This window comes from Calonectris borealis, chromosome 19 (assembly GCF_964195595.1).
Source record: "Calonectris borealis chromosome 19, bCalBor7.hap1.2, whole genome shotgun sequence".
In the NCBI taxonomy this organism is placed as follows: Eukaryota; Metazoa; Chordata; class Aves; order Procellariiformes; family Procellariidae; genus Calonectris; species Calonectris borealis.
The window spans coordinates 8,813,973-8,837,803 of NC_134330.1; the positions used below are offsets into that span (position 1 = coordinate 8,813,973).

Here is a 23,831-nt window from a genome sequence, read left to right on the forward strand (position 1 = left end):
ATGAGAGGAAACAATTACGTCCCGTTCCTTTTCCCAGTTCCTAAGGAAGCCTAGGATGTGATGTGATTATTCCCTATTAACAATGCAGAAGAAGGGGGCAAATAGGTGTAGAGTACCAGCAGAGGAGCTTGGAATACCTGATCCTGTGGACAAGGACATCTTACCGGCACCCAGAAGCAGTTGTGGATGATGGCACTGGTGGGAGCTGCTGTGAGCCACCAAACACTGGGCATAGAACAGCAGCCGAGGTTGGGAATCAGGACCCACAGCAGCCCGCCACTCCAAAACTGTATGCTTTGCCTGTTCCTGACCCGGGCTGTGCCTTAACCACTATAAAAGAACAGGAACAATGGGTCGGGGGGGGTGGAGGGGGGAAGAAAGAGAAAAGAAACAGAAGCATAAGAGAGAAGGAGAGAAAGGAATGTGAAGCTGGCTAGATGAGAAAACCTAGGTGAATATATCTGATCCTTCCTCCCCAGCCAGCAGAGGCTTGCTCTGTGAAAAAGATTTTCTCTGAAATAATTTGCATTTGCTTCCAAACTTAGTGCAGATCTGTCACCAGTCACTCAAAGCTCCACTTCAGGAACTAGCAGAGATTATAAAAAAAACGCGATACGGTCTATCTTCTCAATGTTCATAGCCTGGCTTATTGGTATGGTTAATAGCATTGCTTGGAAAAACAGTAGGACAGCTCTATAGAGTCATGCAATTACGTGACACAAAATACCAAAGTGGGTTGTCAGCCATCACACAAACATGGAACATGAAAATCTGTGAGCAAATAACAAAATCTGTGAGCAGAGAACATGTATCCACAGATGCCACATACGTTTTTCTATGCATATTTCCAATCTTATATCAAAAGAAATTGTTATTCTGTGTTAGGCAACACAACCATCTATTCAAGATCAGCATCACAGCAGGTTTTACACTACACTCCAGCCACTGCTTTACTTACACCACGCACGTTTAGTTCACAACCCAGCATTGGCCCAACCACAAGGTATGAGTGAGAAGCAGCTAGTCCTATAGCTACCCAGGCTTTTTTTTTTTTTTAAATTAACTTTCTAGAGAGACTATTTCTACTAAAATTAAACAAATCCCTCACTGCAGAATTCCTAGTGATGATGCTTAAACAGATGTGGTTAAGAACTTAATGAGAAGCAGAACTACTTATTTTAAGAGATTATCTATACACACACACTTGCTAAAGGCTATCTCTGAGTAGAAAGCTGCAGAATAAGTGTCTTCTTCCCAGAGATCACACCCCTTCCCTTTCCCATAAAAATCCTGTAAATTCTGAAGCAAAAGGGAATCTCATATCCAGGCCATGGTCTCTGCCTAAGCAGCTCTGGTTCACATTTTCATTTCTTGCATTTCTCCTACTTTCCCTTCCCTGGATGTATGTCAATGCCCTTAAGGTGCTGAAAAAGCTAAGTTACTCCACATGGAGTAGAAGCGGGAAAACTCTCCAACTTTGACACAGTTCAATATTCCAGAACAGTCTGAAGTTTTGCTTCCTGCATCACTTCAGCACTCTGGAGCAAGTTAATTTTCCCTGGGACAATGGGATTTGCAAACTTCCATATGACACTTGTTTGAAGGAGGCTCACCATCGATCCTGACAAAGTTACGTGATGGTAATTCTATATGAGAAACATACGCCGTGGCCTCATCGGAGAATCCTCCTTGTTGGCATATAGTCAGGACAAGGGCAAGTCTCTGCTAGCAGCCTTACTCCTGAGGCAGTGATTATCCCACGGGCTCAAAACCGGCCCCACTAGGCAGGATTGTCACTAGTAGGCCGTGTCCTGTGCTAATTAGGGCTCAAAAAGGTTTGCTTTTATCTTGCGGGCATTTGAAGTAGAGACTCCAGGAACAACAGAAGATGGCTTTTACAACACACACTCAGCAGCAGGTCCAGAATCCATTATTCAAAGAAACTGCTCCTCCACTGCAGAGCATTTCCTAGAAACCATAAACAGAACAGGGTGCCAAGACGACTCTTGCCTGAAGCACCACCTGTTTCTCCATAACCCTCTTACAGCTCCCGTGCACCACCAGCCTCCACTCTCTGTCCCCGTCAGCACAGGGAGGGGACAAGTGCCAGCTGAGTCTGTAGCTTCCTGCCCTTGGACCGCCCCAAGAGAGGGACATCTCCATATTCCAGGAAAGGAAGCAAGCTCCACCTGGGCAAACAAGAACATAAAACCAGGCTGCAGACTTGGAAAGATGGGATGAAAAGGGAGGTGCGGTGAGAAGAAAAGATGTAGGAACAGTGAGGGACAACACATGGAGGAATCTACAGCATCCTGCCCCAGGCTACACAATTCCTGGCTGTAGCCCCTGTCCCTGAGCACCAAACACTTCAGATGAGTTAAGACCCTGGCCAGGGTGCTGCTATGGAGCTGGATCTCTACTGCTTTCCATCTGTTTGTACTTGAACTGGTCAAAAGTCTCACAAAAGAAAAAGTACCTCTAAAAAGCCATGAATGGGGAAAACTGGGACACTGGAAGTGGATATCCTAGAAGCAGGAGTGAGGACAAACTTTGGCTGACAGCATTTAGAGCTGTAATAACACTCTCCTCCAATGTTTAATAGCCATTAAAAAATGAAAAAGACAGACATCTATGTACAAAAACAATCACTCAATCAAAACTAAAAAAGGGCCCTAAGGCCACCTCAGCCTGTGCAACGGATTGGAATGGTGCAGTGGAAGTTTTAATTGCTCGAGTACTCTTAATACAGCAAAGTATTCCAGTGGAAGGATCTACTTCATGGCCTTGCTGCACACAATCATTTTGTTTATTGATCTCTGAAGATTTTATAACAATTTGTGGTGCAGTTCATTCATAAGTATCACAAGGCTTGTCACCTAACCTCACTCTGCACAGTGCATTAACCACTCTAAGGACATTGGGCACCTTGCAAGTTGCACACTATGTTCATCTTCCATATAACGCTTTGCAAACAACAGCGTAGCAGGGTGCAAATGCAGAGAAACAATGCAGCAAAAAGGCCATTCCCTGCTGATAGGGACCAAAGGGGCCAGGAGAAATAATTGATACAAATGCATCTAAATGAAAACAAGTCTTGCTATGATTCTGAAAAGCAGGACAGCAAAAAGGGCCTAGGCAAATTGGGACTTTCTGATCACAAACATCAGGTCAGGACAGGAAAGTCATGGTTCCAGAACAGACCTGACATCTATATGGCATACAGGAAAGTCGACTTGATTCCTGTATTATCAAAAAGCCAGGTGGAGTGAATCAAGACTTGGGGCTTAAGTCTGTAGATACCAAAGAAAAGTCTTCCCTTCCCAGCACACCAACTGCTAGTGTGGACACTTCAAGTTAATGAGACACAGACACATGTGCCCCTCTGGAAACAAGAGCATTGCTGCATGCACTGAAATAGTTCTTCAGTGCATCTCAAAACTGTCTCTATGGCAACAAGAACAGAACAACTTCTATACCATCAATTGCCATCTCTGCTTGCCGAGCATTAAAAGTTGTCTCCGGAGACCTGCAGTGTAGACAGCTTCCAGGAAACAAACTAATGGGATTATGGGTTAAAAAAGATCACGAGAGGCCCAGGTATGATAAGAGTTAGATCCAGACACAGTTATTGGCCTGAAGCAGAAGCCTTGCCCTCAAGGGGACATACACAAGCAGAATAGGTATCTGGGGAGAGCAAGGTGCTCTTCAGGTAAGAAGAGGCATCGTATCTGGACCTGGAAGCAAAGTCCGCAAAAGGCATCTACACAGACAGAAAAAAGAAATCACAGATGGCAGCATGCTATGATAGAGATGACTGGGAAAAAAAAAAGCTCAGAGAACTTGAGACCAAATACCAGTTAAAACGGAAGAATATTCTTGCCAAATTCCTTCACTTGAGGACTGTGTAATTAGGCCAGGAAAAGCACAACAGAATATGCTATAGAGAATAGTCCTGCACTGGCTTGTTAACCCAACCGGCCTCTTCCATCGCCAAAGTCTGCATTTCATAGCAGGTACCTGAAGGGTATAGATTACACCAGGTGGTAAGCCAACAATTCCGATCTCATCATGAAATTAAGCCCAGGCCAAGTGTGGGGAACTGTGTATTTTAATACAAGTCAATAGACTAGCTAGGCCCTTGCTGGCAGGGGAGCACTCTCTATGAAGCAGTGCCCAAATAACTGATGGTGGACAGGACACAAGTGACTTCTGCATGTGCTGTTCCATGCAGCACCTGCAAGAGCCATCCTCTGAGCTTGCAAGGTTTTAGTCCCCGGGTATGAGATTGCCCGTAACACCTTAGTTACGCTCCACCGTTCACACGCAGAGCGGCAGCAGAGACTCTAGACAGCAATTCAACTAGCATAACCAAATAGACAAGCCTGCTGTAAATAGGGTCCAACTCACCCTTAAATGTAAGGCCCATTCAACCCCACTAGGGACTCCAGGGATGTTGCTGAGACAGTGAATACTTCTGAAAATCAAGCATCTGGGCACCACAGCGGAGTTGTTCTCTTTCCCCTACCACCCCATAAAACACAGTAACCCAAAATAGCAAGCCAGTTTTTCAAAAGGTTGCTATATATCACCCCTTGTGTGACCTTGCCTGAGTCATGACAGGACCCAAGAGTCTTCCTCTCTAGTTCTGGGCTCTAAGTAGATGGCTACACTGCTTCCCTCGAGACCCAGCGAGGCAGAAATAGGAAATGAAATGGAGAACAGGGAGGAAATTCCATCTCCCAACACAAAAAAATTAAGAGGCAGTCACAGAATTCTCCTGGTAAGAGGTAAAGAAATACGTATGCAAGAGTGAAGGCTTGAGACACAGAAATATCTTGTTAAATTTTTACAGTTTAACCACTGAACAAGCTACTTTCTCTCCATAATTTATACCTGAATTGTGTGTCTAGACATGACATCATTTTAAGGTATGCCTTGTGTTCTGTGGTAAGTTTACAATAACCAGAACTTATAATTGCTGTGGTTCAGGTCAGCAAAAGCGGAAAAAATATCCAAAGCCCCTTTCTAAGCAGCTGTTCTTGGTAATCGTTTTAGTCTGTTGTTTTCTGTCAAGGAGACAAGGCCTAGCAAATGCTAAAAGCCAACATTAAACCAACTCCCTTTCCTAAAAGTGACGAATACCATAGATAATCTTCAATTCTTAGGCAGCTTTATTTGGTATGGTTCATATTAAAACAGTGAAGGACAGCCAGATAAGCAAGGGCAATAAAAATATCTACTGTATGCCTACAGAGATTGACAGCTGCAGACACGCTAGACCCTGCTATATGCCCATATGACAAACCAGTTACCCAAATACAGTAAAATAAGCCTGGGGGTCTCAGGTGGGATAACAACAAATACCAACGTATTCTCACTACTGAGACATAAATCCTGAGGCTACAAAAGCCGGAACCACAGTGTAGTTAACATGCACCAGCCACTCTTACTGGAGGAGCAAACCCCATGGTGATAAGGGCTGCTAGCCAAGTGACTTTAATCACATGAGGAGTTGCAATCGCTGCCCTGGAGAGTGTGGCCTGAAGCATCCTATTGCATCAATGAAGTGGAATGTAGACATCGGAATGGGGGAAAAAAATGTGCAACCTGAACACTAAATGATGTTTTGGTTTTAGGGACTTTCTTGCTGTTTTTTTTTTTGGGGGGGGTTATTTGTTTGTTTGGTTTTGGTTGTGGGTTGTTTGTTTGTTTGGTTTTGGTTGTGGGTTGTTTTTTGTTTTGGTTTGGTTTTTTTCTTCACTGGCATTGTAAGCATGGGCATGCTGGATGCCAGAACCAGCCAAGGAAGAGTAGGAGCTAAGATCAGAGCACACAGGAGGATGCCTCAGTGCACGTAACTGTCTTTACGGCAGCAAGCACAGAGAAACTCCCGTGCTGTCACATCCAAGGCAACCCAGAGATCCTAAAGAGAAACCTGGGTCTATAGGTACATTGGGTAGAACACATAGTCCATGATATGCATCTCAAAAGGCACAGGTATGTCATACACACGGAAATTATTTTTTAAGAATAGAATAGTCCCAGTTGGAAGGAACCTACAACAATCATCTAGTCCATCTGCAAACTGTTTCTTTAACAGAAACATTAACATTGGTAAGAATGAAACACACACGAAGGTTACACCACCCAGCACACACCATGCCTCTTCCTGTTATCTCAACGGGAAGACAAACTATAGCCCTGAAGATATCCAAAACAAGGTCAAAGACAATGAGCAGCAACCTTGGATAAGTTATAGAATTTTGCTTACTTCATCCTCTAAGTCAAAAGGATACATCATAACTATTGTTGACATCTAAAAGGCATAAAAGACTGTCCAAAATCCAGCTGTCATCATCAGTCGGGAAAGACCCAAAAGACACAGGACTTGACAACCACTGTCCCTTTTTCTCCATGTCACCAAGTGATCCAATCCAGACCACACAAGTGCTCACAGTTAAAAGTATGTGAGTGGGTAGAATCAACATATTTGTGTGTTTTAAAATAAAATCACCTTCCCTTTCTATACAAGGCCCACAGAGTTTTGTTATACTACTTTTCCTACATATATAAACATAAGTGGTCCAACTGTCCTCTGTCATCTGTATTAGTCAGAAAAAAACTTGATGATTACTCCTTAGCTTTTCCAACACCCACTCAGAAACAGGGAACCATTTCAGCGAATAGCAAACAGGAGAGGACCCACACTAATAGGGCTAGATAAAAGGCTGATTATTGCACCCAAACTGAAGCTAGCTTCTATTCAGCTGGTTAATGCAGATGCAGAGCTATCACATCCCTGCCTGGATTAATCCACATCGATATGACGTCAAGTCACACAAGGATCTGTGCCAGAACAAGGAGTTTAACACACAGCTCCCCAGTTCCACATCAACAGTTCAGGCTCCTTTCAAATCACATGCACACCAGGGACTCAAAGCTGGACCGACAAACCTGGCACACCATTTAATGCAGGGTTTGTGCAGATTATTCACAGGGAGCAGCCCACAGCATCGCACCATTCAGCATCATGGTGAGAGCTGGAGAGCAAAGGAAAACCATGACAGATGCTGGCAAAGACTGCCCTGAGATAGCTGATGCTCATGAGCGGTGGTGAAAAGGAGGAGAAAGCAGCCACTGCTTTTCAGTGCCGGATAAGTAAAGAGCAATGGTGGGAACACCATTGCTCACAGGGTCCCAAGGGAACAAGCACATTCCTGCCCAAATGGTGCAGCTGACCCGTTATATCCTCTGTCCCAACCTGAGTGTACATTGGGGTCTACAGCTGGCTTGTAATGAAAATCTGAAGTCATCAGGGCTGTTCTGGCTTCAGTTCTTGTAAAAGATGTTGAACATCAGCCCAGGTTTGGTCAAAAGGTTACACAGGTTTTCAAATCATTCCAGCTTGCAGTGACCAAAGGTTGATTTAGGGTTTGCTGTCAGAGAGTATTCGCATTTACAGTTCTACAAGCTGCCATAAAAAGCCAGGTGAAGATCAGAGTTTCTGCTGATTTGAGATATAAATGAGATACAAAACCATGTGGGATTGGAAAAAGGATACTCACTCAGTCTGGGATCATCACAACTCCAAGAACAAAGGACTGATAAATAATCACCTTCAGGAACATGGTCTTCTCTTTCTCCTACCAGCTTTTAATGAGTTTGAAGGCTGAAACTTACTTTTACTCTGTCTTTCCTGCTTAAATCAAAGACCAAAGCTTAACACAGCTGAACTTGTAGCAAAAAGATTCCAGGGCAAAGGTTTATATTCCAGAGTTTATAGTATTCACAATTGTCCAGATCTGGAGACCAGTGCTGAGTGTCAAAGGACACTCATTGTAGAAAATTCTGCGACTAGACATTAATAGAGCCATCTAAATGCTCATTCACATTCCCCATTAAGTGTATGAAGGATCTTGTTACACTGTTCTGTAAAGAGCTTACAGTTTTATGGTTATCATCCTAATTACCACTGCTAGTCGTCATTCTGCTTCCCTAAGACAAGTGCAGGGCAAGAACGATACCTTTGTACAGACACATCATACTATAAACAAACTTGAACTACTCACATAGCAAGGAGAATGGTTTATTTTCCTGTGTAGCTAATAAAGAGCTGCTGTCTTGCTGCGAGGGCTAATATTAAGACAAAAGCAAGAATCTTCAAGTTTATGTTATGTTAAACATAAACCAATACCCATCCTCTGCATCCCACCCAGACAGTCTAGATGCAATAGAAATAACTGCTTATTTATGTTTCCACAAGGATTAGCAAGTACACAGCAGGACAGTGTTCAAGGCATCTTTGGCAGATCACACTGGGAGATGTGTTTAGCAGATAATACGACTGGAGAATGCTTGAAAAGCCACTGTTTGCTTAATCACTTGAGGGTAAGTTTGAAAAGATCAAATAAGCCAAGTTTAGGAGTAGCTTGTTCCCCTTATTTAATGGGCTATAATATTTTACAGTGCAAAGCCCTGCAGCAATACAACTAACTGCGGCATTTGGAGCCATCACTGCGCAAGTACTATGAGCCATATGGATTTAACAACTCTCACCACCAGTAAAGAGAAAACCAGAACCTTTGTTACTTAAACACAGGCCTCTACCATTGAAGCTAAAAAACACAGGCTGACAACAGCAATAGTTTTGTATCTATCACCCAGATTGGCCACTGGAGAAGAACTACTTAACCAAGATACTTCACAATTTCCGTCAGTGTCTCAATGGTACCACAGCAGTTTCTACAGCTTATGCTGTAGAAAACACTCTCTCTCCATGAGAACAAGACCTGACACCTTCAACAGAAACCTCTAGCGCTTTACCTAGGGAGCCACATTTGGCATAGTCACTAGCAGCAGGAAGTAGTCTAATTAAAGTCCATCTGCCATGTATGTTCCTCAAGGTTTTTAAAATGAAGGACCACCTAGCAATCAATATAGGCCCCTGCACTTTCCACAGTGGATACACACCAAAGGCTTCTTTAGCATCACTGCTACAAAAGTCATCATTTACAAACAAATTAAACATCGAATTACGAATTCTCCTGGGTCTGTTTGCTTCTCTTTTATGCTTGTGTAATAAGGAGTGTATTTCATTTACAGGAAAAGAAAAAATGCAGGAATTTCTTCAACCATCTCTTAATTTCTCCACAACCAGGCAAGGACTAGGACATCTTCTAGTCCCATATATCTATAATCCTTCTGTCTTTGTTAGAATTGCTGCCCAAATTAATTTAAGCCATTGCCTTGGGCAATCCTGCACACCACTCTGTTCATTACTGTAATGCTCTTCTATTGGATCTGCCAGCAGTAGAGGCATCAGCCATCCATGGCATTGCAAGGCTTAATGAACAGCAAATAAAAATCACAAGCTTTATTAGTTTTTGCGTTATTCATTTGATGGTATTAGCAACCAGAAAACCGCAAATGTTACAAGAATTTTCCTGTGAAGAAAGAACACATGTAAGATGTGGTTGCATCTGTAGTATGACCCTGATGTTGCCTTTCTTATATGCTGCACCCATTGCTACGCATCTTGAAACATCTGTGCCTTTCCAGTGACTGATTATCCAGAGACACGCAACAGTGCTCGGTATCTGTAAGAGGCCGGGGACTGAACCCTGAGTTTATTACAGAAAAGAGCTGGAGTAAGCTGCTTGCCAGAAATCCAAACTCTAGCCAACAAGTCCCTCCAGGCTCACTTGGAAAGGTCTTGTAACCTCATTGCCGTATGCCTGCTGGGCTCAAAATGAAATGCAAACTTGCATGTTACTTGTGGATTTGGATGCATTATCCAAGGAGGAGACAAATCAGGAGCCCGAGCAAGAAGCATATGTTATGAGTCCAGAATAAAATTTATCAACCTTTAGCAAACTTCATGATAGGGGATTTTCACAGAGCCATTCCTTAATGTCTTTCCTGCTTTGGTGATTGAGGGACCTAGTATGACCTGTTTAAATGGTGATGTTTCACTCTCTTACACATTTTGATGAAGTCTTTTATTAAACGTTGTTCGAAATCTAGCTCATGGTACATAGAATCATAGCTGATTTCTTCAGAAAGTTCACCAGCAAGTTTTTCCCAGCCTTCATTTATTTAGGAACTGGAATGTTGCTAAAGACCCATCCAACAAGTATTCTTTACGCTGCAGTGACAATCAGAATATCTTGCAATGCTACACTTGTTTAGGAACTGATTAAATGTTTCCTATACTCTTTGTAATCACGTGCATGTAGTCACTAGAAAAAGTGAATACCTACTTCTTGTCCAGTTTTTGATAAACATGAGTTAGCCCTCAATGACTACCAATTATGTTATTTTTAGAAAGGCTCATTTGTGCTGATGTTATTCTTAGTTGCATATATAACATGCACCTACTAACTACTCTAGCTGGTAATCCAAGTTAACCAACCTAATTATTTAACAGTACGACATATTCAAATTCCATCAACTAAAAAAGGCATATTTCTTTCCCAGCCAAATACTTTCCTTCACAGATGCAACACACCCCTTACGGTATTTAAGATCATGTATTTGCAGCACCAGACTCCAGGATGGCATTTCTTCTCCCGAGTTTAGAGCAGGACTTCATTCTACCATCTACCACAAACTCCATTCCCTCCCCTGGGATCCTGCTACCTTCAGAGTCTCCTTCCATTTAAAATTTGTGCATTAGATTATTCCTGCCTCTGTGACTGTCTTTGACAGAATCTCAGTTTATGGATTTCTGCCCAACTCTACAATTTAATCAAGATTTGACTGCATTTTAATCTTAGTCTAGTATGTATTCCCAGTACTGCTCAGCCTCTAACACACACAGATCTGATTAGAAGGCTCTCTCCATTCCTTACACTAACTTTAAAATGAAATAGCAAGCCATACTGGACTGAGAACAGTCCCTGGTACAACTCCATTTGACAACTGACACAAAACTGACACAGTCTGAATCCTTACTAATTACAGCACAGGGTTTCTTTTGAGTGAACTGTGTATTTCAAAGTTGCTCCATCTAATGCACGTTCCTGTAGCTTCCCAAATGGAGCTGTACTAACTTTGCTGCCTTTATCCTGCTAATTAGCTCACAGAGAGAAGACATGATGTTGGAATGACATGCATTGAACATGCCTAGCACTTCTCCATGTTAAACTGAAGTTCAACTCCACTAGAAATTATTATTTGGGGGAACACTTTTGGTTCCCCTTTTAATAACAAGGAATTGAGTAAGAATAAAGTCTAGGATTCAGCAACATGGGAATTTGATGCCTACCTCTTGCTTTCACCTTGAAGTCTTCTACAAAACATGAAACCAGTCTCAAACTTCTCTGACAAAACTTCTCTGTTCCTATTCCTGGGCTTACAATCCCAATTCCACCTGCATCCCAATTCCTTGCAATCCCACTTCCACATGGCAAAGCATCCCAGAATAGTTGTAACAGTTGTCCTGGGGATTTAGGTCCTCAGTAAATCTCTTTTTTTGTCTGAAGAAAGCTTTTGTGTGGATGAGGCTTAGCCTGCTTAGGTACTGCACTTGCATGAACTCTTCATTACGTTGATGTTTTTAAGCAGCCCACAACTGGAATTAGTTATCACAGAAAACACAAATGTTATTGTACCAATTGCATTAACTCATTTAATGAAAATCCTACATTAGATTAAAAAAAAAAAAAAAGAAGAAGAAAGGCAAGAGTCCATGAGGTAGAAGCAGAAAGATCTCCATCTGCCTCACCCCAAAGCTTGGCTCCAGTTCAGCTTGCTACCAACTGCACCGCTCTCTGTATACTCTTATGGACTTCTTCAGCCTCTCCCCATTGTCTTGCCACACCTTATACCCTTCTTACCACTTATACATGCAAACAGCTTGCAATGTCAACAGCTTTGTTTAAAATTATTAGAAAACCGTTGCAAAAAGAGTACATTGGCCTGTTTATCTGCCGTCTGTGGAAAGCTGGCAGTGAAGTCTCCCGTCTTAAGGAATTTCCTTTACTCTCCTATCTTTAAACCTCAGCAGTACGAGATATTCCTCCATCAGTCATGCAACGCGACAACTCATTATTAGAACAGCTCTGCACAGGAATCTTAGAACTCAGGTGGTGCAAAGTATGTTCTCATCTCTCCTCCAGTATGTGACAAGACAGAAATAAGAGATGGCAACAGGACTCTGAACCCAGAGTCACACCTAGAGGTGAAGGTTATACCTAGGGATGAAAACCAGGCATGATCCCCTCATCTCTCCCTTATCCTCACCAACATTCGTCTGTACAAGTCCCCACGGCTGCTAGGCCCAGATATCCAGGATAATTAAAAGTAAATAAATTACTGCACTCATAAGGAAAAAGATGGCACTCTGCATACCAGGCATTACTTGTCCACTCAAGTATTCTCCTGGAAGAAATTCAACAAGTTCTTCCTCAAGGAACCATCCCATTCAACACTGTTTGACAGCAACATTAAGTCCACACATTTCATAACTCAGCCCTTAAAAAACGATGGGGAGGCAGCTGTAATTTTATAAGTGTTATGCTCAAAAATTAAACACAAAACAGCTTGTTAAATAGGCAATAGCCTTGCAAATTCAGTGAAGGAAAGAAGACACTCCTCTTCATTGCCACCCCTTCCAGCTGTAGGCATTTCATATTAAAGGCCTAAGCCTCATTTACTATTCCTGATTAAAAAAAAAAAAATCAAGTTATTGCAGCAGCAAGGAAGCTCAGATACATCTTCAGCAAGTGGTTTTAATTCTTCTTCCATTGTTATCTATAATTCACTTGAAAGGCATCAAAACGAACAGTGGACACCAATTAGGAACTATTCCTCTCATTTAGCACTTCCATATGCAACTAGTAGTGTGGTATGCACTCCAAAAATTGCTAACTTTTGTTATAAACACAACTCCACCCTTCCTCCACCACCTCTGACAGAAATTTCTGTAAAAAAGAGAAATAGGATGGAGTTTTTCAGGAGAATGTTTTTCATGATTTTGGTACTAACTACATTTACAGGACTGACAGCATAAGGTGTCACACCCTCCTTTTAACAGCGGAGGACACTACACCGGCAGCAGCTGCATGAACTTTCCAGCATGCTCTGCATTCAGTCCAGAGACCTTACCCTGCATAGAATTGATGGCTTAGCTAAGTCCTCCAATCTTCTGGCTATTTTCACATGACTCTCAACAATAGCAACAATCTGGTCTGTTTACACAAAATTACTTCCTCAAGGTCATCCCTCCTCTATTCTTAATGCACTAGCAACATCAACTCATCCCACAAAGGTTAGGAAAGCAGGTTGCAAAAACTAGCAGCCATCAGAAGATGTGTCCAGATTTGGATACTGGAAATCAAAGGATCTAGCCTTCTCACACAGCCCACCACCTGTGAAAGTAGCAAATACGCCACGTGGGATATCTCCCCAAGTTACGAACACCCACCTCAGCTATCTCATCATTATACATTTCTCAGACTTCTCCAAAAGGGCAGGAGTACATTTTGCACAACTCATCTTAGGACAGCCTCTGTGGACAGGTTTTCAGGGAGATCATCCTGCAATCTGTGGCTTACCAAAATAAATATTTAAAAGAAAAAAGCGTCATGTCCGTCTCATCCATTCACTGCCCTCTGATAATTGTCCATCTCAGGATTAGAGTTTAGCATGGACTAGTGATAGTTATTCCAACTCCCTGCAGTAAAAGCAGAATTGCTTCTGCCAGAAGCATTTCTAAACCTCATGAAAGGAAGGCAATCTCTATATTTCCTAGACAAGCCTTCTGTTGCAAGATTTCATCACAGTTTGTGAAGTTTGACAAGACCAAATATATTAAAAAAACCCAAAAAACAACAAAACACAACAAAACAACCCCCAAAAACCCCAAAACAAACCTGAATTCCAATTGCAAAGCCAGTGAAGGATATGGTCCTCAAGGATTTTTTTTTTTTTTTTAAAAAAAAAAAAGGGGGACAGGGACCAGGAAGAATAAAGAAGTCAGCTGTCTTTTGAAATCCCCTCCAATTCCTAAGCAGATTTAGAAGTTCACAATGTAAATTTATTATCCCGGAGGCTGTAATAATGCTAATCATAGAACCATGGAATAGTTTGGGTTGGAAAGGACCTTTAAAGCTCATCTAGTCCAACCCCCTGCAATGAGCAGGGACATCTTCAACTCGATCAGGTTGCTCAGAGCCCCGTCCAACCTGATCTGCAATGTTCCCCAGGATGGGGCATCTACCACCTCTCTGGGCAACCTGCTCCAGTGTCTCACCACCCACATTGTAAAAAATTTCTTCCTTATATCTAGTCTAAATCTCCCCTCTTTTAGTTTAAAGCCATTCCCCCTTGTCCTGTCACAACAGGCCCTGCTAAAAAGTCTGTCCCCATCTTTCTTATAAGTCCCCTTTAAGTACTGAAAGGCTGCAATAAGGTCTCCCCAAAGCCTTCTCTTCCCCAGGCTGAACAACCCCAGCTCTCTCAGCCTTTCTTCATAGGAGAGGTGTTCCATCCCCCTGATCGTTTTCGTGGCCCTCCTCTAGACCCGCTCCAACAGGTCTATGTATTTCTTGTGCTGAGGGTTCCAGCGCTGGACGCAGTCTTGCGTTTGGGGAAAAAAAACCTCCCCTCTAATGGCCTCAGGCAAATAAAAGGTTCATCGTTGTGAGGATGAATGAGAAATAAGCGATAATTTTGGGGGAAGACAGGAGCTCTGAAGGGAATATCTACATGAGAAAGTAGCGAGTTAAAAGCATAGGGTTGAAGGAGGCAGTAAGGATTATGAAAGGAAGAAGACACTGTCAAGAGGTTATATGGGTTCTTCAGAACCTAAGCCTCTCAAGTTCTATTCCCAAGTAATTCAAGAGCTCACCTGGGTGCAAAAGTTTTAATATCTAACTAATCAACTACCAGAGATGTGTCTAAGAGTACTTACACAAGTCTAATAGAAAATACTTCTTGAAGTCTCTCAGGTCCACCATCACTGAATTTTTGTTTGGTCAAGAGAAAGAGATATGCAGTGCCCGAGATTTCCATGCTGCCATTCTCCTGGCTGATCAAGTCGATCCCATCAGGAAGTCCTAACCTGCTAAAAACACGCTAGCACCACAGATGAATAGGAATTGGCAGCATTTGCTATTCAGTAACCAACTACTGAAGTCAAAGATCTACCTTTTCCACCCCGCCTCAAGCTCTCTTTACAGGCTCACAGCAGAGTTCGGAGAGAGCACTGCATCCCCTTGGCTGACCTCCTTACCAGCAGCATCCTGAAAATTTCACTCATCTACTCCTGTGATCAACACATTCTAACTCCCTACAAAAGCAATTTCTTTCTGTGGACCTTTTCCTAGTTGTTTATCTGCTTTACTAAGAGCTTCAAGATCACTAGCCTTTATGTTCTTCACAGGATCACAAGTACTTAAAGCAGGATTCAATGAAACCAGCATTGCCAATAGCAGCTCCAGTCACTGATTGAAAATATTTTTGATGTGGCCCAGCTCATCAGCACTTACCTGCTCTGTCACTGAAGCAGATAAAAAGAACCTCAAGAGACTCCCAGCTTCAAGGCAGAACCAACCCGTGCCATCTCTTAACAGGCAAAAATGAAGACCCTGCACAATTTCATAGACAATATTCTAGTAATTCACCATTTTTGGTCTTTCCAGCAATTCCAGGATCATGATTGCTACTCTACTTGTTTTCATACACTAAAGACAGTTGCATGGAAGATGAAGGTGAAACTTCTTTAGGAAGCAGCAACACCGGCAGAGACATGGAAGAGCCATACCTTGCCACTAGCATCTGTTCTGTGTAATGGCAGAATCTGCTTTACTATAGCAGCAGGAGCTCAGAAGCTCAAGTCAACTACCCAGGACTTCCTTCCCAACTCTAACCTTCTCCTGCTGCACCTCACCACTTCCCAGAAAACATGCCTATCAATTAGTTATACCAGCACCTACGGACAGGCAGAAGTTGTTAAAGAAGCCCCACATGCTTCCCTCTTTTGACAGCAATTGGCAGAATCCTGCCAGCATGGTGAGAATGATCCAGGCAGAGTAGATACACACAGAGCCTCGCAGCCTGCTCTTGTGTTAGCCCTACCCAAGGTAAGGTTATGTTCACTCCTGATTAGAAATAAAGCACATTAATAGGAAAGCCATTAACTATAAATAGGTGGGTCTGTCACTTGTGAATTAAGAAATACACAGCTAAGAGAAACAAAAAGCATCCAATATACTTGGGAAAGCAAACAAATAGCTTATCAAAATAAAAAAATATTCTCTACATACCACAATAATTTGATGGGAGCTAAAAAAATTGGGACAATGTAACAGTACGGCATACAGCTTTTCTAATTATGTTAAAATAACATCTGCAGATATTTAGCACTCCAAATATTTTGACATTAGGTGCTGAATAAAATTCTCCCTGTTCAGATTAAAAATGTCCAAAAAAATGAAACTACTCATTGATGCTGGAATGCAGTGTCAAAATCTTTGGAAATCTGACAGGGATTTTTTTTTTTTTTTTGACTATGTATCGAAAGAGAAGATGAACATTTAGAAATTGTTCAAGTAGTCACACAGCACTGATGCCAGAAAGCGCTCTCAGCAGGCTGCATATTCTTCCAACAGTGACCACACACTCCAGGAACTCCTCAGAAAATTTGATGAAGGGTGACACACATGTTATGCCTGAAGCCAGAGGTTGCTGAATGGTCAGCATGGTGATGGGAGTGGATAGGAATTGGGTGACGCATCACAGTAGTTTGGGAAACTTCTGGTGGACCTTCTGCCTTATATTGAAGAGGCCACCAAAAACACAAGCAGAAGAAGGTATAACGTATGGAGGAGCAGGAAGCATATGCTATGGAAGAAAATATCAGGGTAGATACTATCCAACACCTGTGTACTATAGGTACACAAACATCATTACTCAGAAAGCCGCTTTCATGCATCAAGGTTGATCAACATGTTTTGATGTTTTTTCATGAAATATTTTTGAAGGTAGGTTTACAGTTAGTTACCACATTTTACTACCTACTTACTAATTGCTTTACTAACTAGATAATTATTAGGAAATTCAGGTTGCACTTAATAGTCTATAACACTTATTGTATCTAATAAACATTAAACTTTGAAATGAGAAGATATTTCTAGAAGCAAGCTTGCTATGTGGAACCAAATGTTGGACTTTGAAACAAAGGTCTCAAAATGAGAGCAAAGTCGCACTTCACTAAAGGAATTACTGAGCCAGTCTCTAGTAGGTAACTACATACATGCAAGGATCTGTGCTAGATCCAAACCTGAAAGGAAGGCACCTCAGTCTGCCACACATTCGCAGCATAGAACTGCCCTGCTAACCAGAGAGCACTGAGATAACCACCTCTGGGAGAATTTCCCTGTTCAAGTGGAAGCTTCTGCTGTGATAATGACAGGAGTTGGACTCTGCTGAAGTGGGAAAACATCACTGTATTAGGATTTAGCAGCAATAGGAACAGATAGCACAATGCCTCTCTTGACTCCCACTGCCTTCTCTTACATTTTCTTAGTTTCTAAGGGCAAGATGAAAAAAGCTCAACGGCAGCAAAGAACTCTGCTACTCGCTGTATGTGATACACAGACTTAACTCCCTTGCTTCCTAACGGTGGCTATGAGGAAGAGGGAGAAGCAAGAAGGAACTAAAGTACCTAACGAAAGGGAAAAACTCACACAAGCTCAACTCCTAAAGAGAACTACTGCAGTATTATGGGAAATGTTACTCCATAATCTTCACATTGTATTTTTGCATAGATTGACAGTTCTATGTTTAATGGTTCACAGGGGAGCAAACTAAGACCTCAAGAAGTGAGGTCCCATCAACACCACTTTGAATATCCTTCCTTCTAGAGCACTTTAATGGGCTTTCAACTTTCAGGTATCTAGTTTTGACGTTCATTCTCATGGCCTCATCAAATTTTGTATCATAATTGCATTTGCTAGTTTAAGATTTTCCTGGCAGTGTTGTTCTGCATCTCTCCTCCCGAGACCAAGAAACTTTGTGAACCAGCAGTAAAAAAGGAGAGGGTTTTTGCACTCTATCATACCAAGAGGAAAGTCCTCATTTTCTTATGCTGCTTTGAAAATTGTAAACACGTGGGAATCTAAGAGATCTGAAAAATATCAGGATGACATGATGCAAACAATAGTTATTAAAAGTAGATAAAAATATTCCAAGAACTGAAATAGTGAGGGGGGGTTGGAGGAGGGGGTGGGAGGGAAGTTCTCAAATTAAACTATTACTTGAACAAGGCTGCTCAAATTTCCTATGCGACTTGTACACTTATGGAAAGAAAAAAAAAAAATGTAAGCTTGGAATCACAATGGCATCACTTTAGAGGTGCCGAGGTTACTCTTGGAGCTGCTTCTTGCCCAAAGAGCTAAGCTGTCTACCATCAATCTGCTTCTGGGGTAAATAGGATACTGGCTACTGTCCCAAATTCAAGCAATACAAACAAACAAAAAATAAATCTATGTTAGATTTTTAAAGTGAAATAAGACCTTGCCTAGCTGGAGAGCTCTAGGGCAGTGCTGAGCCCCTGAACTTGCTAGGGACACTTTTCCTCTCCCAAGAGATTGCACTTGCTTTTGAACTCTCAGCCATATAGAAAAAAGGCTGAGTTGAAATGTCAGCATCATCTTGGATTCAAATCAATCAGCTTGATGCATGATTGCAATAGCTAAACCACTTCACCTCTGCACTGCCCTCGTCCATATGTTCTTTATATCAGCAGTCAGCAGACTGGGTGGCTCAGTGGATTCATTTCCTGTCCTAGGCTTGGGCTCCAGTTTAAATAAAACAAAAAACCCTGAAACTGGAAAATAAAAATTAGCATCTACTGACAGTTAAATTCACCAGACTTGTTTGCATCAAGTCTCTTTCTCCATCCAAGAAAGTTCCAAGAAACTCTTCAGGAAGCCCTGGTACAACTGGTGATTTTTAACTATCTACTAAACTAGCTGGTCACAGTTCTACAAAAACAATAAAGGAATTAGAGACCTTTCAAATGTTGACATACCTTTGGGTGAGGGGAAAGCAATGAAGGGAAGGGGGGAGAGCCCCAATCAGTGTTGACTTATACAAGGAAACAGATTGGAAGCAGCCATCCCCACCTCAGTAAATTAATAGCCCACTGAGTAGCAAAATCTCCACCCACTTCTAGAGCTGGGCTTCCTCCAGACGATGCCGCTCTTCATCAGCTACAATGCAAGAGTTAAATTCCCAAGATAATTTAAATCTAAACGATGTGCAGCCTTCAGCATTAATGTAGGTGCCTGCCAGCTGGTGACAGTTAAGTGGTCACGTTCTCAAGCTAGACTTATCAGCTAAGGGTCAAGACACTCTGTAATAATCGAATTGCATTTAACAGCTTGCTCCATCAGAGCACAGTATGTTACTGTGGAAGGGGAGTTTCTCATTGAAGGTGTGTTACAGCAAGCCAGTCTCATCAGGAATCTGTCATACTTTGGGGCCAGACATCCATGCTGGACTGTTTGCTTTGCAAAAGAAAAGTTGACCTGCCATTTGGGAGATAACAAGAAAGTATGCATGTCGGAAATAGCTGCACTGCAGCCTTCGAATGATTTCAAGTTCTTTGACTCGGTTTCCTTGGTTCACCCTCCCACCATCCTATCTTTCCTCATAAAATGCTAAAAAAAAAGAGATTTAAAAAGGGCAAGGAAGGCCTCATAAAAGGACAGCTAGTAAAAATAATCCATCCTCCAGATAGGCTACAGTGGCTCCCCCAAAGACACTGTTCCAGAACAGCACAAAAAAGGAGCAAGTATCAATCCTGCTCACTGAGGATTAAAGAAGGAATCAATAGATAGGATCTCTCAAGCCTCAAGATGCAAAAAACACCATCAGTCTGAAGAAGGGACCCCACAGCTACGCCCATGCACACACAACTCCCAAAACTGCTCCGTGTGCTTGATCAATCCATTATCTCTTAGCTTAGTCTGTTCTGCTCATGAAAACGCAACCTTATTATTCCAGGGCCCATTGAGAAAGAAAACTTTTTACTTCAGTCGCTGGAAACAGGAGACATCTTGAAGGGGAAGCTCAGAGCCATTGCGGTTGCCATTCTGCTGACACATTGTGCTAGTTTTGGCTGGGATAGAGTTAATTTTCTTCATAGTACCTAGTATGGCTCTGTGTTTTGGATTTGTGCTGAAAGCAGTGTTGATAATACAGGGATGTTTTTGTTATTGCTGAGCAGTGCTTACACAGAGTCAAGGCGTTTTCTGCTTCTCCCACCACCCTGCCAGCGATGAGGCTGGGGGTGCACAAGAAGCTGGGAGGGAACACAGCCGGGACAGCTGACCCCAACTGACCAAAGGGATATCCCACACCATATGAAGTCATGCCCAGCATATAAAGCCGAGGGAAGGAGGAGGAAGCGGGGGACATTCGGAGCGATGGCGTTTGTCTTCCCAAGTAACCGTTATGCACGATGGAGCCCTGCGTTCCTGGAGATGGCTGAACTCCTGCCTGCCGATGGGAAGGAGTGAATGGATTCCTTGTTTTCCTTTGCTTGTGCGCGCAGCTTTTGCTTTACCTAATAAACTGTCTTTATCTCAACCCATGAGTTTTCTCACTTTTACTCTTCCGATTCTCTCCCCCATCCCACACGGGGAACAATAGTGACTGTCAGAGAATCACAGCATTTGCAACACAGCAAGAAGGCAAGTTAAAAATAGTGCAGGTCCAATCTGCCTTCAATCATACCTACCTCACATCAACATCAAAAGCACCAGCTGCACATACAAATGAAATGAAATATTGACGAGAAATCTAACCAATACCAAAAAAAGATGAAAGCATTTTGAGGTTCTACGCTGCTAATTTGCTGTGGCTTCATAACTGCACTGTTTTTTGTTTTGTTTCAGTTTAGTTTTCTGTTTTCTTTTGTCTGCTGTTTCCGGGAAGGACCCACACAGACGTAAGCATGCTACCCTCTCAGAGGAACCAAATTTGTAGTAGGAGAGAGTACAGAAAGGAAAGAGTACAAAAGGCTTTATACCAGGTTGCGAAAAAGCCCTAAAAAACTCCTTTCAGTCTCTTTTACTTACAATTCCAAGGGACACTAACATTAAGAATTAACATAAGGAGTAAGTAAATACTTCAATTTTAAAATTGATGCCTCTGGTCAGCTTGACAGCTAGCACACCGCTAGTTTCAATACTGCTGCTAGAAATTAAGTGGCACAACCCTGCTGTACTAGAAAAGGGGCTTTTTATTTTTTCTATTTTCCTCCTTCTTTCAAGAACATGGGACTGTCGGTAGCGCCAGATGTTTTAAGGAGGGGGAAAAAAAAAGGTAAAAAGAATCTCACACATGAAAGTGAGGGCTTGCTACTGGCTTTCTGCTCACACTCCGCAGACCGTATCCAAGCCCAAAAGAACAGTTCCACCTTGAAAACTGACTGCATAAAATTGTCACCTCGTTCCACAGACCTGCTCCTGTGAGATCGCTGCTGACTTTCTCAAACAAGCTTATGTTGGCTTTTTATTTCCACTGAACTCTGCTGAGACAGATCTGGCACTGCGGGAGGGAGCTGGATTCTCTCCTTTACACCAGCAGCACCGCTAAGCTGTAATTACTCACACCTGTCCAAACCTACAGGCACAAACGGGCTGCACACACGGGCTTCTCGGGTCCCCAGTCAGATCCTCGGCCAGGCTGAGCTGCAGCTACTTTGGAAATAACAGTTCTGCCACAATCCTTAGCATCCCTCTCCCCTGCAGTGACAGGTAAAAATCCAAGCTGCACACAGCAGCTTCTCTTTCCCAGGCTCACTTCTTTTAGCAGCATGCTAAAATGTAAAGCTCTCTCTTGCAGACTGCAATTTAGGGTAGCTTTGTCACTTTTTAAAACTTTTCTTGAGCTTCTGGGAAGCTATTGTTTCCTCTGCAGCCTGAAGCAAGCTGCTGTCTGCAACCATCATTCTTCGTGACAGTAACGGGACAACTTCCTAGTTAGAGATTTGCCCGAATTGTGTGATTAGCACCAAGATATTGCAGCACAAAGAAAATGAGGTGCAGCTACAAACAGCAGAGTCTTAGAGATGTTGGACGCCCCCAATGAGCCTTCACCAGCCAGCAGAGGCAGGCTGTGTTGACCTGATGCAAACGAACAGAAAACTCAAGGCTTAGTTTCTCTCACATTCATAAGCCATGAACACTAATGACACAGATTCAGCAGATGCCTTAGTGCCTAAACGTGAAACTCGATGGAGAAGCAGGACTTGTTTCAAAGCTGCAGAAGCAACAGTTAAAGCAGAAAACATTAGGAAGGAAAATGCAAAACATGCCCTTTTTTGTCCATCATGATGAGAAAGGGAAAAGACTTTCCTTCCTTCCAGCTCTGGAAAGAGCCCTGTGTTTTCCTCCGTGTGAAAGATCAGATGCCAAACCCAGAACTGTGTTTTCACATTTACTGTGCAACCTGAATGTTGCACCAATAAGTCAGGGGGCAGGTGGGAAGGGGAACCAAAGGTGCCTAATTTAATTCAAAGCTCTCTGGGAACACATATTATTTGTGTCCAGACCTTACAGGCATAACTTTTACAAGCAGCCATCCAGGGACCAGCTTTCATCAGCTACAGCAACTGATGGTGATGACAATGGGATGTGGAGAAGATAACACGCTGACATGGAGAAAGCGCATTTTCTGAAGGACTGTGCAATGGGGACGCCAAGCATGAGCACATCTATAAACAGGTCATCCCTGAGTACCCATTTCTTTATTTCTTTCCCCGTCCCTGTTCAGACTTCTTTGCAGGCATTCAGTATGGTCTGTTTTCTGAGACCACCTTTCGGAGCTTGTGTGTGAGCATTCAGATAATGATAGGGAGAGAAGAGAATAGGTGATTTGTTCCTGTGTTTGAGAGGCGTTGAGCAAATTAAGGAACAAAACCCAACTCAACCCAGCCAGTCCATCCACACATCCCCTTGCTGCTCTGTAAGGACAGATGCGTTGCTGGATAACTTACCCTCTTCACAGTTGCTCCCCGTGAAGCCAGGACAGCACCTCCACTCCAGCGTGGTCACAGTTCGGTAGGACATTTTGTATGTGGGCCTGATGAGAGTCCTGTAACTAACACAAACAAGTAGTCAGTAGAATGCACTTACTTACTCAAGGGCAGTGTTGCTACTAATTCATAGCACATCTTCCTGCCTGGTTGTATCCCCAGAGCACTCAGCGACCCACAGCTGCAGAAAAAGACAACACACAAAATAACAGAGCAAGGGTTTACCACAGCGTGGACCTGATTTGACAACCCTCATTTTTCTCCTTAAGCCCTCATACTCTTCTGGCTCTTCCCCACACCACTCCCCCAAATAACACCAGTATGCTTTGTGGAGGTCTCATGGCTACCAAGTCATTGCAAGCAGCAGAGATGATGACTCTTGTTTCCTTCACTCTACCTCCATGTGGATTTCTCTGATGTTGAACAAAGGCTGGCATTAGTCTTTCCTCCTTTTGTTTCCAAAACATTAATCTCAAAAATTGCATAAATCTCTCTGGTGTCTTCCCTTCTCCCGCCCCCACCACTCAGATCTGGGGTGTATCAACACATCAGCGTGACAAAGATCATCATGACACAACGCTATATCAGTGATCTGCATGGAGGCTTTTTTCCATCTAGTTGACCTGTGCCTCTGTTTTCCCCATCTGAAATAGAATCATAGCATCATTTAGGTTGGAAAAGACCTCTGAGATCATTGAGTCCAACCGTCAACCCAGTCCTACGATGCCCACTAAACCATGTCCTTAAGCGCCACATCTACACGTCTTTTAAATACCTCCAG

The 23,831-nt window shown here is 42.7% G+C and overlaps 1 protein-coding gene across 1 annotated transcript in view; it reads right to left on the reverse strand.

Moving 5' to 3' along the window:
- The window catches only part of COL26A1 (collagen type XXVI alpha 1 chain), a 180,033-nt gene that overhangs the window by 119,493 nt on the left and 36,709 nt on the right, over positions 1-23,831 (reverse strand). The window contains exon 3 of the mRNA XM_075169133.1: positions 23,012-23,109. Coding sequence (XP_075025234.1) covers positions 23,012-23,109 — 98 coding nt within the window. The remainder of the gene's footprint in view (positions 1-23,011; positions 23,110-23,831) is intronic.